This window comes from Protomyctophum parallelum (genome assembly GCF_964188405.1).
Source record: "Protomyctophum parallelum genome assembly, chromosome: 7".
Classification (NCBI taxonomy): Eukaryota; Metazoa; Chordata; class Actinopteri; order Myctophiformes; family Myctophidae; genus Protomyctophum; species Protomyctophum parallelum.
Window position 1 is genome coordinate 38749443 of NC_139705.1, and position 17513 is coordinate 38766955.

At 42.1% G+C, this 17513-nt stretch overlaps 1 protein-coding gene and 1 long non-coding RNA gene across 2 annotated transcripts; both read left to right on the forward strand.

The window, feature by feature from the left end:
* The first annotated feature begins 2713 nt into the window (after window positions 1–2713).
* On the forward strand, window positions 2714–4437 carry LOC310861502. The gene is made up of 4 exons (XR_014569490.1): window positions 2714–2908; window positions 3052–3067; window positions 3263–3352; window positions 4339–4437. It is a non-coding gene; the product is annotated as an uncharacterized lncRNA (long non-coding RNA).
* Window positions 4438–4533: 96 nt separating this feature from the next.
* On the forward strand, window positions 4534–14798 carry LOC310861471 (interleukin-17 receptor E). Its single transcript, XM_083768922.1, has 14 exons — window positions 4534–4598; window positions 5695–5800; window positions 7493–7603; window positions 8172–8332; window positions 9358–9426; window positions 9513–9582; window positions 10082–10266; window positions 10632–10679; window positions 10838–10883; window positions 11216–11367; window positions 11731–11802; window positions 12183–12234; window positions 12864–12971; window positions 13391–14798. The coding sequence occupies exons 1-14, from the start codon at window positions 4536–4538 to the stop codon at window positions 14278–14280; spliced, it is 2133 nt and encodes a 710-aa protein (XP_083625048.1). The 5' UTR covers window positions 4534–4535; the 3' UTR covers window positions 14281–14798.
* Window positions 14799–17513: the final 2715 nt, after the last annotated feature.

A 17513-nucleotide genomic window follows, 5' to 3' on the forward strand; every position in this document is an offset into this window, starting at 1 on the left:
TCTTGGGGGAGTGTACTTACAGTAAGTGTCCTCTGTATAAGCCTTCATGTGTAACAAACGGTATTGAATATGTTGTTGTGTGGTTATAAAGGGGGTGTGGCCTGTTGGTTTAGGATTTCTATTTTGCCCAGAAAGAGTGAAAAGGAGCATGATGCTAAACATATTCATTACACTGGTTCTACGGGTTTCCTGAGCATTTTTACGACCACAATGCCATGCCAGACTTCCCGGTCCTTCATTGCAGGCTGACCAGGCCATACCCTTAATTCGTAGTTTGAAAGTCCTTTTGGGAAGAAGATATGTATGAACCCAAATACTTTAGGTCATCAACCTGTTTCAAAGGACTGTTAAGTGTTTTGATAACGTGGTTATTGTTGGATTTGCATACATTTATGTATTCAGTCTTTGTCTCGTTGAGATAAAGACCAACACAGTTGGAGGCCTGCTCAAGAGACTGAATATTATATATATAGATATAATATAAGGTTTTCCCATTCAGACACATGGCAGCCGATTTTTCTCCCCGATTCTGACCTTTTGAAAATCACCCGATCGGCACTGATTTCCGATCACGTGATCGGATCGGGACAACCGTAATTAGAGATGACAACCACTGGCTGGTCTCAAAACACAATGTACCCTTTTTCCCCAGACCATAACAAATTTAACATTTTAGTAGGACTATTACTTCTACCACACTTGGGGGATTGTCCAGATGACTGATATGTGGGGGATTATCCAGACGACTGATCAAACGTGCCTCTTTGCTTTAACTATAAGCACCTCTACTGCAACTAAATGGTGGGTTCATTGGGCTTTTCGAGAATTATTTTCTCATGAAACCATTGCCAAACTTTCTTTTGTAAGGATTTCCATATAATGATAAACTTCCCCCACCTAACCAAAATCACCCACTCAGCAGCGCTGAGCAGCCGCACCTCCATTCACTTCTGCACTAGATTCATGTCTGGTTTCCTGCCTTGAGCAACAAGAAAATGAGTGGAAACAAGTGATTTGTATCAGATAGTGGTTAAGACAGAAGTTATTTTTCAAAGCCATATAGTTTTTTATCCTTTTATTCATACCACTTTAACGTAGCAACAACCAGCACACATGGGCCCTCTGTGTTGGCACCCTGTGCTATTCAAAAAGCAAAAGAAACTGACTTGAATGCATGCACGTGGGTGAAGATGACCTATAACTATAAGGGACCGACTTTACACTAAAACTGCATGGTTTTGTCGACCACTATCTCCACCTTTTATATAGGTAGGCTATTAGGCCACAGACGCCAGACCTCCATATTTTTGGTCCAGTAGACCCTACTCTTTTTGTCTTACTGTAGGTTGGTGCAGCTCAATAATAGACATTCTTGTATGATGATGTATTTTACTAGATCGCCTAATCATTGAGATCCAGTGGTGTGTAGGCTACATGAGAGCAGGGACCTTAAAGCAGGTCATTATTGTCGTTCAAGAGCGCACACACACACACACACACACGCGCGCGCGTGCGCACACGGCTGATCGAAACCGTGACCTAAATCAAGACTCATTTACTGTCAATAAGAGTGGAAACCTAGTACAGCTGGAACAAGACAATCAAAATAAAACAATGTATTTACAAATAAATATTGGATATAAATAGGAATTAAATATAGGTGTAAACTTTGTTACCTTAACACTTTGGGTAATACTATCTTGTGAAAATATAAAAAGATTGTGTATTTTCTGTCAGAGATAGTTATACAATATGCGTCCATATAGGAGACGCTTTATACTTTTGATAAACAGTGTACACACAATGGTTTGTATTCCTTAAGGTGCTTGTATACCATTTGGCAGATCCTGCCACAGCAGCTCACAAATCTCGCTGCTGTGTTTGCACATTGTTGTACTTCACCCAACAGATATGGGAGTTTTTTGTCATTAGTCATGTTTTCAAACTCTCCTTGGGTGATTGTAATCCGTGGAAAGTATATGTCTTGGTACAGTGGGCAGACGGTTAGGAAATGTAGCTCAGTTTCTACCTCGTTTTGTGTGCAGTGGGTGCATAGTCTGTCTTCTCTTGGGAGGCCAGGTCTGCCTATGGCGGCCTTTCTCAATTGCAAGACTGTGATCACTGAGTCTATATCGAGTTAATGTTTTCCTTAGTTTTGGGTCAGTTACTGTGCTCAAGTATTCTGCATGTATATTCTCTGTTTAGTGCTAAACAGCATATTCCATTTCGCTCTGGTTTTGAGTAGGCCTAGATCTTTTTCCAGTGTTTGAGATAGATTTATTTTTGTTTTCTTATGATTTGGTGTAGTCCCGTTTGTTTTCTGTCTGGTGGTTGTGCTTGTGTTAGTCCCATAACTATAGCTGGCTGAGCGGACATCTTTCCAGGGATATTCACTGTCTGTGTGTGAGGGCATTTTCAGGGATTCACTGTGTGTGAGGGTCTCTCTCTCTCTCTCTCTCTCTCTCTCTCTCTAACCCGCTCCACCCTTAGCTCCACCCATGAATTCTTTGAGAGGCGGGGCCGATGGAGGCAGGGATTTACTCAAGCGAAATTGAAATTCAAAGGAACGCTACGGGGGTGCACAACACCATGCAGAAGCCAGTGGCGTTGTGGACGCGTAGTTCGTAGCTATAGTTTGCACATAAATGGACGTTTTGTTATTACCGGGATATGCGCAGGTAGCCTATTCTATTTACATTTTTACCATGGGATAGATGAGGTCATGTGGATGTTACATTGATATACCTGGACGAATACAAACGTGCCCAAATTGCCATAGTAGTCTTTCTCAAGTATAAAGATTCAGTATTAGCCTAAGATGTGTCCTATCAAGGAACTGTCATTCATTTTCCTCTTTTACGTGTCTCCAGTGCGATTTTTGTTTGCCTCAGATGTTTTTACATGCCACGTGAGTAGCTATATAGTTACAATCCTTCTATTAACTAAAGGTCTTCAAAATTCGTCAATCTTGATTATTCAATAACCCTTACAGGTTTGTGATGTATTAATGTATTAATGTTTACATTGTTTTTTCTCTTCCCCTCACTGTAGATGGGAAATCAAACTGGTAAATTGATTTTAATCTGATGTCTAGTGGCTCACAGTCACACTGTTAGAGGAGACTGAATTATTTAGGCTATATATAGGCCTATATATTATTATTATTTATTTATTACAATAAATGCTTTCTGTGGTGCCAGTATCACATCACTAAGTCCAACACATTAAAGGGATATTAATTAATGTCCCTCTGTGTGACCAGTTTACAAGCACCAGCCTCTTCTGGTGCCTGAGGTGTCTGGAGATAAACTCGGAGAATGTGTCAGTGTGCATGTTTGGATGACAGCTGAAGGTACGGAGGAAATTCACACTATACTAAATACACCTTTGAAACTGTACCAAATGTAACCCTAAGATAATTTCTCTGTCGATTATTTTTCAATGTTTCAATAATTCCAATTGGTATTGTATTTTATATAATTTGTAGAGTTGATTAGTCACATAGAACAAGGTATAACTTGTGAGGATAGCGCCCCCAAAACATTTGCCAAAATCCCCCAATATGCTTCTGTTGGTATTCACTCTCGTTTTGACTTGAGCGACCTGCCAGCATGCACCTGCTGGCAAGACTGTGCCAGTCTGCCAGACCAGTCACATGTGTGTGACTGGCACCTGAGCATGGGTCTTGCAACTTTGACAGAGAGCTGTCTGGGGTGCCGTTGTGCCAATCTTGCCTGTAAATCTCTGGAAGTTCCTCAGTGAATAAACTGATCTTCTTGGGATGTTGTCTTCCTGGGACAGTCTCATGGAACTTGGTCCTAAGCTTGGAAATGGTACCAGGGCTGACACCAAATAATGCTGCCGCTCTGCGTAACGGAACACCAGCTTCCACTATCCACTTGCCCTATTGCACAGGCTTTATCCTGGGCAAAGTGGGATGGGGGCAGGTCTTGCTGCTTGGACTGGAGCATACACAAACTCAACAAACTGAACAAGTTTGCAGGACCCATGCTCAGGTGCCAGTAGGCAGTTACACGCCTGGCAGGTCGCTCAAAACAAGAGTGAATACCAACAGATGCATATTGGGGGATTTTGGCAAATCTTGGGCGCTACCCACACGTTTAGCTGTGTTACTCATTCCACAAATACACAATCTTTACAAGTTATACCTCGTTGTAAAGGTGACGAAACAACAATAAAAAACGTTGTTTCCAATTGGTATTAGTGAAATAGAAAATTTGTTAATATTTTATTTCTGAACAAGTGCACTGTTTTGTTTCATTCATGTTTTACGTCTGGTAATTGTTCAGTATATGAATGGCAATTGTTTTCTTATAGACTTCCAAAAAGAATCGATGCTAGAAGTAGAAATCGATGCAGAAATGCAGTTCTACAGGAAAAAATTCACCATTCAAAGGACAAAGAATAGGAAGGTTTGTCCTGCTCTAGATCATAATGCAATATAGGGAGAAACACACGTTGCTCTCACTTAGGCTACTTTTTCTTTTGTGTTTTAGGTTATTAGGGTTATGGTTATGGGCAATGCGAGGAGAAAGAAGGTCCATTGTCAAGAACCTGGTGGAAACAACTTGGCTGTGGTAATATTTATTATTTATTTTTCCTTTCCTTTTTTTTAAATGACCATCTCAGGTCCCTTATAACCTCGCCTCACCAGGCTTTCTACCTTGGAGGAAAGCCTGCATGGTCTCTGTTCCAAAAGTGCCGTGTGAACCGGTCTGGAACGCATTATATCGTTACGTCATGTTGTAGTATTGTTTTGTAGTCATCAGGCAGGAACAATCAAATGGAACTTCCTTTTCCCTCAAACTGGAAGAATAACAATAAAAGCTCTCGCTTTTATTGAGAAATATCGGTTTGAGGGAAAAGGAAGTTCCGAAAGATTGATGACTACAAAACAATACTACAACATGACGTAGCGATATCATCCGCTCCCGACCGGTTCATGAATCCGAAATGGAATGGTGCCCAGGCTAGGTCCCTGATTAGCCATGGTTCATGACTCTCGTATTCATACGAGAGTCATGAAGAAACTTCACCCTGTTTTTTGCGCTCGCTGCATTTACAAGATTTCCGTATATATAAACATTCAGATTTCAAATATAAAGTACTCACAATTTGTCCCACTGGTGTTAGTTAGTTGCAGCTCCAGCGATTAGAATTTCTGCATCCCGCGTTGTTTAATAAAAAGCATTTTTATCCGAGGTGTTATTTTGCCATTGGCTTTCAACTACGCGCCCCTATCGGTCGGGAGGAGGGTGGCACTCGGTGTGTTCGATATAGGTACGCTGACCGCCCTGCCAATACAGACTAATAGGCGAGTGCGCTCCCGGTGTGCAACTGTGGATTTCCCAAACGAACCCCGTTTGAATAAAGTAGCCGGGGCGCTCGGACAAAAATGCTTTTTATTAAACAACGCGGGACGCAGCAATTCTAATCGCTGGCGCTGCTACTAACTAACACCCGTGGGACACTTTGTGAGTACTTTATTTGAAATCTGAATGTTTATATATACGGAAATCTTGTAAATGCAGCGAGCGCAAAAAACAGGGCAAAGTTTCTGCATGACTGTCATGATAATCATCATGGCAGTCATGTTCCAGGGCTAGTCCCTGATCATGTTGATGGAGATGATAATGATGAAGATGTGACTCTATTCTTTTTTTCTCATTGCAGTGGAAACTGGTTTATAATTGTGTCGACGTGGATTTTGGGAACAGAATTGATGTGGCGTTCACAACTGGGTCAGGGAGACAAGAACAAGGAAGTTACAAAGTATCAGGTAGTGATTTACTGTATGTGTGCTTCTTAACCCTCCATTGGCTCCCGGTCGCTGCCCTCACACTGTACAAAACTCTGATGCTGGCATTCAAAGCAACCAAAGGTATGGCACCGCCATTACTTGCAAGTCTGATCGCACCCTACAAACCCCCCCGAGTGCTCAGATCTGCCGACGCAGGGAAGCTGGAAGTAGCCTCCCTAAAAACACCGGGACAACGCTCCTCACACGCCCCAAACGCTTCTCCCTTCTGGCTCCAAAACTATGGAATGCACTTCCCATTGCAATCAGAACTGCAGATACACTCCCAATCTTCCGCCGCAGTCTGAAAACGCACCTCTTCAGACTCCATCTTAGCCCATAGCACTTGCAGTAGTACTTGCCCTAGCCTTGACCTCAGGCGTATGCAAAGGATCAACTTATGTAACTTAAAATAACTTAAATAGCGTTTTATGTAGACATATAGGGGATTCACACTGAGACGGACTGAATCCGTTTCATTGGAACCGTTTCCGAATACGGTTGCCTGGTCCCCGATGGCCATGATTCACATTACCTGAGATTCAACAGCTCACCGGGTACACTTGCATAACACACTTTAATCCTCCTGATGACGGTGTGCTTGATGGCTGGCGCGTACGGACACTGGCCATCAACTGTGCGACATTGTCTCAAATAAATCCAGACACACTAAATTGCATTGCCTCTTTGCCGTTATACTACTATACTGTCAGCCTGCCTGCTATTCACTGTGTCAGTCAGTTCTGTGCTCCAGTGTCGTGTTTGTGTTTGATATTAGTTTGCTATGGATTTAGCCATGGTTCATGACTCTCGTATTCATACGAGAGTCATGAAGAAACTTCACCCTGTTTTTTGCGCTCGCTGCATTTACAAGATTTCCGTATATATAAACATTCAGATTTCAAATATAAAGTACTCACAATTTGTCCCACGGGTGTTAGTTAGTAGCAGCTCCAGCGATTAGAATTTCTGCATCCCGCGTTGTTTAATAAAAAGCATTTTTATCCGAGGTGTTATTTTGCCATTGGCTTTCAACTACGCGCCCCTATCGGTCGGGAGGAGGGTGGCACTCGGTGTGTTCTATATATGTACGCTGACCGCCCTGCCAATACAGACTAATAGGCGAGTGCGCTCCCGGTGTGCAACTGTGGATTTCCCAAACGAACCCCGTTTGAAAAAAGTAGCCGGGGAGCTCGGACAAAAATGCTTTTTATTAAACAACGCGGGACGCAGCAATTCTAATCGCTGGCGCTGCTACTAACTAACACCCGTGGGACACTTTGTGAGTACTTTATATTTGAAATCTGAATGTTTATATATACGGAAATCTTGTAAATGCAGCGAGCGCAAAAAACAGGGCAAAGTTTCTGCATGACTGTCATGATAATCATCATGGCAGTCATGTTCCAGGGCTACTATGGATTCTACTTTAGCATTATTATTATTTTGTTTTACTTTGGAAACTATGCCAAGCAAAGTCCAAGAACCACGTGTAGTCCGCAGAATAAGATCAGCACGCACTGCGGTGCTGCGCGTGTACGCAGATTAAACAGGAGACGGGCGGCGTTGAGAAATGAGCTGGTGTTACGCGCGTTGTTTTTTTTGTTGACGCTTGGCTCGTCGACTAGAGATTATGTCACGTTCTTAAAAAAAACAGTCCACTTCCTTCTTTAGGTACGCATGCATTCACATTGGAACGATCCGTATCTGAATACACTTCAACGGTCCAGAGACCCACCCCCCATGCGGTCCTGGGGACGGTTGGGCGATCCGCTCCCGGGAACGGTACGCATCATTCACACTACCACAACATCTGCCAAGTGGTCCCGAGTGCGCACCCGGGACCATAGTGTGAATCCCCTATTAGATAGCAGTTTATGTAGACCTATAGCATTTTATGTAAACAGCACTATATAGTATATGGATAGTTTTAGTTTCATTATATTCCACTGTTACATTCTTTGCTTACGTATGATTCATGATACTTTGCTTAATGTTGCTTAATGTAAATTGCTCTGGATTAAGAGCTTCTGCTAAATGTCTAAATTGTAATTGTACATTTTTAACCACTTACTGTAAGTGTAAACGTAAACCCTATACTTAGTGGTCCGGTCCGGGGTGCCCCAGGGCTCTATACTATAGGTCCACTAGTATAGCCGATGTACAGTATCAACAGATCGCGTTATGGCAGATCTGCTATTTTTGCCAAATGGGTCGCTACAGTTCATGCATCCATCTCACACCTCAGCACACCTTTTTTCTTTTATGATATAATTTCCTTGTTGAACCACAAACCACAACACAAGGATATGCAAAACAAACAAGTTACATGTGACAACTCAATGGGTTTCAGATCCAGTGCCAGAATTCCATCTGTCTGTGGATCGGCGGTCTAGATGTGTCAATGTGACCATTCAACCGGGACACAGAGTGGACTCAGTGGAGACCCGTTTGTGTTACAAAGCATGGGATAAGAATGCCTGCGAGTCTGTGTCGTCTTCTAGTGATATTACAGTGAGTATCAATTGTGAAGTGAGTAAGTGTGTGTAATTGTATGTGTACTGTAAGCACATGCAATGTATTTGGATATGCACATGTGTTTGTGTACAAAAGGCACAGATGGATTCAATTTCACGATCATTGTGTGACCTTCATAGACTCCCTGCTTTAGTCCCGGGGCATAACAATCACCTGTCCTATCCAAAAACAATGAGGACTGTCTGAGACCACTGTACTGTACAATGCAAAAATAATCGCGTTGATGCCATCAAACAGCCATTCTTAAGCATTTTTGTGTACACAAACGAACAAACAATTAGTTTAAAATCTTACAGACTACTTCGTGTTTGGAGAATAATAACTTCCCCAGGCAGCAGTTCTTGTACTTGAAATACTTTGCTGAGTAGTGTGTATTATGTTTTTATTTGTTTGTTTGTTTTTAAGTTATAATAATGGCAGTTAGAAGACATTGAAACTATTCTTTTGCATTGGTCTTCCTTCTCATTGCTTTTGCATTGGACTTTGGCCTCCTTGGGATCCGTGTCACTGACACTGCATTTCTTACAAAATGATCTCTACATTAATTAATGAGTCTTTTCATGTTTTGCTGAAACCATCGCATTGAAGGACTGGGGAAACCCCCTATGCCAACTTGGCATAGGAAGCCCACTTCCTTGTTAACCAACAGTGCAGAGGCGCGCCGGCCGCTCCAAATTTGGTGACGTCAGTTTTCTCCGCTGTTTTCTACCGGGGAGAGGAGGGGTGGAGGCTGGCAGGGGCGGGTGCTGAGGTACCAGTGAACCAATAGGATCCACCGCCTGTTTTCAACCGGCACCCACCCCTCTAGACCAGGAACCACACAGGCTGGGCCAGGCTGTCACGGAAGTGACCTTTACAACAAATAAAAGTACCTGAAGGACACTTCCGTGTATGCTGGCATACAGTAGCTTGTGTGTGCGTGCGTGCGCGCACACACGTGGAAAACGTTACTGGAAGGAAGATCTTTCTGTTTTACATACACTGGCGCTTTCTTTTTTCAGATTGACCCGTTGAAGTCTCTGTCTGCCATTCTCAACTTCACTTACCTCCTACCCTGTGTCTGCGTTGAGGTGAGATCCGTTCCCCTATAGCCACATATCTGTGTTATTGCCAATGAGAGACAGCCCTGCATTTACATGCTTGTCTTTGCGTCCAGGCGTATTTCACTTCAATTCAAGACGCCAAGCGACGGCAACGGTGCCCATTTCAAAATGACACTCTATTAGGTGAGTGTGAGACATGCCTTGTGTTTTGTCTGAGACTGTTTACTACCCTACACATAATTCTGGAGAAGTGGAGAGCTTTGTTAATCCCACAGTCCAACTGATGGCATGTAATATCTATGGTTCAGATGTTCATGATGAGAGCTCGGGGGGAGCTCTTCTTAGGGGTCTTCTTAGGGTGTATTTCTTGCTCTAAACTAAATATTTCCCCAAAAAATAAAATCTTCCCCCAAAACAGCTACAGCTGAGCTTGTAGATCAGCTAGACAGACACACTCTTCATTGTGCTCCCTCAAAACAGCTCTTAAGTTAAATCATAACGCAAAATAGGGCCCATAATGTCATAATTATGTCGAAGTATACAATAAGCCGGCATTGATTTACTTTTGCATGACACTGTCATTCTGCAAATTATAAAACAGGGCATTAATAGGAATAAAACATGAAAAGATAGAATGTGGAGATACAATGTGTTGATAATGTGTTAACATTTGTGTTTGCAGATGTTAAGGATGTGTGGCGTTCCAGTAGAGTCAAACCTTATGAGTCAGTGGTAAGCTGGATCTCCAAGTGTCCATCCAGCTACCTGCCCTCTGCCGCCCTCTGCTGGAAGCACCATGAAACACACCTCTGCACACCCATCCTCAACTCAACACTTGATGTGATACAAGAAGACCAAAAAGTCCCGGTGAGTGAGATGGTTCAAGTTTCATCATTTACATCAAAAGTTTTCTAAATCATGACAATTTTCTGAAAGATTTGAGGCACATTTTAAGGATTTTTCAAAAATAGCAGACCTACAAGTTCATAGCGCTATGAGCTTGTAGATCTGCTATTTTTCAATAGCTAAAGTATAACATAATGCTTTAAAACACCAAAAGGGGTTCCCACCCACTTAATACAACCGAACATGTGTACTAGTGATAGCCATAATTCGGAGGAGAGAGACGAGTATTATCTGGTAAGATAATGTTTTATACTTTTCTGCTGTCGGGGAAAAAAACTCCAAAATGTTAATTGTTAAAAAAAATTAAATCTCCTTGTCTCCTCCAGAAATATAACATATCTGCTGTAGACAAGCACCCTCAGATATGTGTGCAGGTGAGGACCTTTGTGTGTGTGTGTGTGTGTGTGTGTGTGTGTGTGTGTGTGTGGGGGGGGGGTAGTACCTTGGTATAGGAGTGAATGTGTATGAATGGGCTATTTTATTTCTTCTTATCACTCATGATGACGCTTAACTCTGTCCTCCATTTTTGTAGTTCTCTCTCCAGGGAAGCTATAACACTCAATGCCTTTTCCAGTATGGTGAGTTCAACGATGCAATCTTTTTGTTTTTGTTAACTCTCACATTTGGCCCTATAAGTCATCCCCTAACAAACAACCAGCGATGCCAGAAGTTCCCAAACTTTTCAAGTCGGGACCTAGAAGAGAGATTAGACGTTTGCCCAAGACCCAGACTAATGAAAATAGCATATCGAACTTGCGCCGCGTTGTATGCTTGTAGATTGGAATTGGATATGTATGTACTATGTATTTATTTATTTATATATTGTTTTAAAATGTATTTATATAAATAAATATTTCTGTGGGAAACGGTGAGCTATACTCTCTCTCTCTCTCTGTTCGCTGTCCTATAGATGCGCCTCAGTGGGACACACATATTGGACCTGGTAGGCAGAGGGTGCTTGTGTATCTCACCTCCTCCGTGGCAGCCAAGTACTCTGCCCAGCTCTGTGTCCTGAGTGAGCTGGGGTGCAATCCAAGAGGACATGTTTACTCAGTGAAAATGGTACATCTGTGTGTGTGTGTGTGTGTGTGTGTGTGTGTGTGTGTGTGTGTGTGTGTGTGTGTGTGTGTGTGTGTGTGTGTGTGTGTGTGTGTGTGTGTGTGTGTGTGTGTGTGTGCGTGTGCGTGCAATGCATGCCTGTGGGCTGGCTAAGTTGGCAAACATTTTTAAATAATAGGAAAAATACAATCTCACAACGCTCTCTAGTCCCTCCCTCCCTCTCTCAGAGAGAGAGAGAGAGAGAGAGAGAGCATTGTGAGAAAAGATTCATGTGCAGATACAGTAGACAGGCTAAATTCCTGTTATATTACGGTATATTTCTCCAAACAGGCAAATGAGTGACAGCTCCTTTGGTGTGTTTTACAGGAAGGGGGTGCAGCCGAGACACAGTTCAATGTGCCTATTGAAGGACTGCCTCTTGAGAAGACGTGTGTGCAGGTATAGAGTCATGTCATAAAGCCGTGCAGGTCAGGGCTTTTCGTGCCTTTTCTTTTCATTAGTGTGTTTGCTGTAGGCAACACACTACTGTTCTAGGTTTGAGAACTTCAATGGATGCTTTTTGTAACCTTTTCTGTAATCCCATCACAACAAGACGTAATTAATCAAGAACAGAATTTTCTAGTATAAACCCATAAATGAATTACAAGTGTGCAAATGGCTTCCCACAGAAGCCATTTGAAGAAGTACGAATACATGAAAACGAAAACATGAAAAATTCAAGACAGAATTTGCGGCTTACTTCAGTGCAACCACACTTGCAATTTCCCAGAATTGCCCCTTTCTAGTTTTAACATTTTCTTGATGCTGTGAATTTGCAGGTGTGGCAGTCGGATCCGGCTATGCATGGGAGAAGAATACTGTGCCTTGACAGTGAGTTTATCTACTAGATCAGGGGTTTTCAACTGACGGTGAACCAGAGACCACCACCCTGACTAAGAATTAACCTGGGGACCACTGAACCTGTAGTGTTGGGTGGGGATATGGGCATGGTGTGGGGGGAAAATATTACAGAAACTCCAGCACACTGTTTTCAAATGCAAATAAAATGGGAATGTTTTGGTTCAACTTTGCATTGGAGTTTATTTTTTCCTTACTCGACTACAGCAAGCTCACAATGTGCATCGTTTGTGACATGTTGTGAGCTTGTAGATCTATTTTCAGTATTATATACCGTAGTAAAAAAAAAGGCTTAAGAGTTCCAAGTACAATATTTGTCTTTGAAATTTAGTTCAATGAAAGATGTATTAAAATAATAATAATAATAAAATAATAATATTATGTCTTATACTGTATGTCTTGATGAATTGAATACAGGGCCACATTGGAAACAAGCCCTCAGGGATTTTTGTGTTATCCTTTTAACATTTATTATTGTGTTTGCAATAATAAAATATTCAATAAATAAATAAACTGCATAAATACATAAATACTGTAGTCGTGTATATATACATGCTGCCAAAAGCATACAGTAATATTGCATTCTTTCTGTTTACCTGTAGCCACACACAGAAGATGTGGTATGTTTGGAGTGGCAGCCTTGGCGTTTGCAGTTACTCTGGCACTGTCGGGAATCATTGTATGCCACGTGACGAGGAAAGGAGTTTCAGGTCAGGTCCAGTTGCTTCCTTGATAAATAGTTCATTGTAGCATTAACACTCTTTGACAACTTTAAGCCTCTTATTACATACATAAATCAAGTTGTTTGTTGACCCTGGCTTGGTGCCTTGGTTCCAACATCAACTACCTTCCATTTAAGAGGAGGTCTCGTATTACTGGTTGATTGTCAACCTGTTACCATGTCAGCTTGGTTACAACTCTTCATCCAACCATCTAAATAAAAGGGAAAACTTTAATACAGTAACATGTTATACAGGGATATATTGCAATAGCTGTAATGAATGAGAAAAGTAAGTACTTTTAAGTAAAATAAAAAATTAAGCAAAATGTCTTTCTTTCTTTCTTTCTTTCTTTCTTTCTTTCCTACCATTCTCCCATCTATTCTACATGCCTGCCTTTCAACCTCTAGGTTGGCTGTCTGCCCACAGGCCAGTGTTGTTGGTATCCTCCTCCGACCAGACTTCCCACGTGTCTGCTGTGTGTGTGTTAGCCTCCATCCTGCAAGGGGAGGTGTGCAGCACGGTACGCATGGCCCAGTGGGCCCACAGCTCCGACAGAGGAGCTAGGAGTGCTGCTGGGGCTGCAGCAGTGGCAGACCTGGGCCCGCTCCCTTGGCTGTATGGACAGTGGGAAGCAGTACGCAAATCAGAGGGGAAGGTGCTGATTGTCTGGAGTCCTGAAGCCAAGGAGTACTATGAAAGGTGGAGAGGGGAGAGTAGTAAAGTGGATAGAAATGAGAGAGGAAAAGAATGGGAGAATATGAATGAGGAGTCGCAGGAGGATTGGAAACTTAAAGGGAAGAGGATAGGAAAGGGAAGAAAACAGAAAGGCAATGGGCAGCAAGGTTCTGATGGGATGGAGATCCCACTGAGTGAGCCGTCTTCAGTGACAGAGCCAGTGTTCAAAGCCGCCATGGCCAGCCTACAGGGGGCACTTCAAGAGCAAGGCAAGGACCACGGAGTTGCCTTTGTGTACTTCCAGGGCCTTGGTCACAGTAGGGACATCCCTAAGGACCTCAGACATGTCCCTCGATATTGCTTACCACAGGACTTTAGGGGTCTGATACAGGAGTTAGGTGGTACAGTGAGAGAACCTCAAAGTGGAAAATTGGGATGGCACTGCTGGCCCCAACTCCTCTCCAAAATATTGTCACTATGGTTGGCCCGACGACTGGCCCACAGGCTACAGAATTTGCTGCGTCAGACACAGGCTCAAAGAATGAAAGTGCAAAGGCAGAGACTCGAGTCGCCACTGTTAGCCGATATGACAACACCAGAGCAGGAACCTCTTCACGTGTAACCGTGCAGAGTGGTGGAGCTCGAGTCTCAGATTTCACCTAACTGGTCAGGACACACTTTTGTCCAGGATGGAACATGAGGAAAGGGTCATGTTGCACCGTAAGCAACTCAGAAACACTGTCTCAGTCGAGCTTCACCCAGTCCATCCACTTGTTTTGCGTATTGATGTATATGTAAATGTAATATTTACCTGTGATGCTTGTAGTTTATGGCCACCAACAGAGTCTCTTTATGTGATGTGCTTTCCACTGAAGCAACACTGCAACACCTGTCTTATCACTCACCTCTATAAAGAAACTATGGCTGCAATTATTGATATCCAAAACAAAATGTAACAAATCGAATAATCATGTTAATTTATATAAATAAATGAATCAGTGAAGAACAATAATAATCTATAATCGAATCGATTAGTCTGATTAGCCATACAAGGTTATCATGCAGAATTGTGAAAATAGCAGATTTACAAGCTCAGAAAGATGCTGGTAGATCTAATATTTTTGCTGCTGCATCTAAAAACAAACAAACAAGACATTGATTATTTCCATTAAAATAATTCACATTATTTGTATGACAATTAATCATCAAGTAAAATGTAAGTAAATGTCATGGTGTGGTGATGATGATGGTTTTGAAGAAATGTCCAAATCTTTCATATCTAAATGTATTTGTATATTTGTATTGTAGGCTATGTAATGTATGCAACATCATGCAGCTCAGGGGAAGTGTGGTACAGTGTTGTGACAGTTCTGTTAGTTAACAAAACCTATCAAATGTGCATAAAAAGAACAACTAGGATTAATGTTTACCTGCCTCCCAGTTACTTTGTTGGATTACTTTTCTTTGCACTATATTTATGTGACCAATTATACCCTGTCGTTTGTTGACTAGGGTTCATGCCTTTTACTATGACCCTGCACTTGTACGTCACTCTGGATGAGTGTCTGCTAAAGGCCTCAATTGTAATCCTCTGTGACAAGTCATGAATATGTTTTAAAACAAAATGCAGGTTTTGAACACATTATCAGTCTTCCTCTTTATTGGACTTATATATTTGGTTGTGCTTGCCATGGTTATGGCCATTAGCACCATAATGAACAAAACAACTAATAAATATAACTATTAAAAAGCCTAACAAAAATGACTCATTGTCAAGCAACACTATTCAACAAAGTACAAACAAGAACATGTTGCTTGACTATTAACTGATGTTTCTACTGGAAAACATGATGCAACTTGACCAACGTCATGTTTTCCAGATGAAGATCTTTTATTTTTGAGTGGTGCAACCACTCCCTTACGGATGTGTGTGGCTGGGTGTGTCTGAGCACAAAAACAGCATGGTTGTTTTTCACCACCTGTGTGCAACAAGTGAAACAGATGTATGAATGGATGTATGAATTAACCCTTTTTCTTTGTGCTCAGATTTATTCATATCTCAGTGTTGGTCTGCTCACCCAGTATTATTCAAATATCACATTCTTAAGTAGTAATTACACAGTCAGAACAACTTTTACTTTGCTACTTGAGCCACATAACAGATAGTGATCTGGGAGTTTTTCTACTTGAAGAGATAGTTTGTTCCCCAAAAGTCAGATATTGTGGTTTGTCACCCACCCACCACGTCAAGATATGTACAGTGCTCAAAATGTCTTCATAATGTTAACAGACATTTCCTCCTTTTAATCTACTGTACTTTCAAATATTACCTGCAGTGCTGCACCTTCTTCCCATGATTAACTGTTGTGCATAAAAAACATGTTCGCATTCCTGTAACATGTTTTCTTTTATGGGGTGGAGTAGTTAGCCCCACGCCCAACCCCCAACCTGGAGGGCCAGGTGCTGCTTTTCAACCAACCAAGCCAGACCAAGAAACCCTTGGCGGCATGACCTAGATGCAGATGTGAAGAGATCTGGCCATACATGGGGACAGCTGGAGAAAATGGCCCAGGACCGGGATGCCTGGAGAGCTCTTGTTCGTGGCCTATGCCCAAGGTTGGGCGATAGGCGTAAGTAAGTAATAAAAAACATGATCCTTATTTTAGGCTAACTTTGAGGCCAAACTTCAACTTCAGGTTCAACTTTTTGTTCTGTACTTTAGGTATAATTTCTATGATACATTCCTTAAATCTGGCTTTTCAACATTCACTTCGAACTTACAGTTGAGCAGTTGAGCAAGTGACGGTGCAACTGGCTGAGCCAGAACCAAATAGCTAGCTGCATGTCAACACCACAACAATTTTCATAGTCATAGTGGAACCTGATTCAGAGCCCATGGCATGCAGTTGTTAATACACAGACAATGTACAATGTTTATTTAATTAGAATACCTATTAACACAGCCAAGTGCCCTCTCTTGACTTAAATCACTTAAAATGGTAAATGGTGCATATATACAGCACCTTTATCCAAGGCGCTTTACATAGATTGTGCATTACATTCACCCATTCACACAAACACACACACACACACACATTCATACACCGATGACAGAGGAAACCATGCAAGGCACCAACCAGCACATTGGGAGCAATTAGGGGTTCAGTCAGTGTCTTGCTCAAGGACACTTCGACACTAACTCTGGGGGAGCCCGGATTCGAACTGGCAACCTTTCAGGGTTACCATCCAGCCTCAGTCTCTACTCCTCAGCCACCCCCCACCCACTTATTGGCTTAATCCTCTTTACCCCGTTTAGGACATACTGTCTAGGGCCTTTCTCGTGGCCTCTCTTGTTTTTTTTTGCGTTTGTTTATTTTATATATATTTTTATAGAGGGACAGACAGTAGGCTGACAGGAAATGTGGGAGAGAGATGGGGGAGTGACATGCAGTAAAGGCCGTCAGGATCAGGAGTCGAGCCCGCGGCACACTGCCAGACTCGGACTACCGGCCAAGGTGCCTGGACCGCTGAGCCACGGCCCAGGCCCGGTCAGTCTGGTTTTGATGGCAGGCCACCACCATATCTAACGCAGGCATTTGTTAATAAACACCTTGCTGAATCTGTACATTTCTTAAATCCTGAGCAATATTATGCTATTGTGCACTGGAATATAAATTGATTTACACAGTATATGAACTATGAAATGAAGACTTTTTATATTAATGAGCTTCAATACAGATTTGATTTGCCTCAACAAAACACATGATCTGTATTACATTACATATAATACAATTGATATTGACATACTTGATTTGCCATAGGAGCTATAGTTGTCTTATCCTGCCAGGTGATGAC

Coding starts and splice junctions, on each gene's coding strand:
- LOC310861471 (XM_083768922.1), top strand. CDS start 4,536: ATGGGCAATGCGAGGAGAAAGAAGGTCCATTGTCAAGAACCTGGTGGA. Junction 4,599..5,694: donor GTGGAAACAACTTGGCTGTG/GTAATATTTATT, acceptor TTCTCATTGCAG/TGGAAACTGGTTTATAATTG. Junction 9,583..10,081: donor TCAAAATGACACTCTATTAG/GTGAGTGTGAGA, acceptor TTGTGTTTGCAG/ATGTTAAGGATGTGTGGCGT.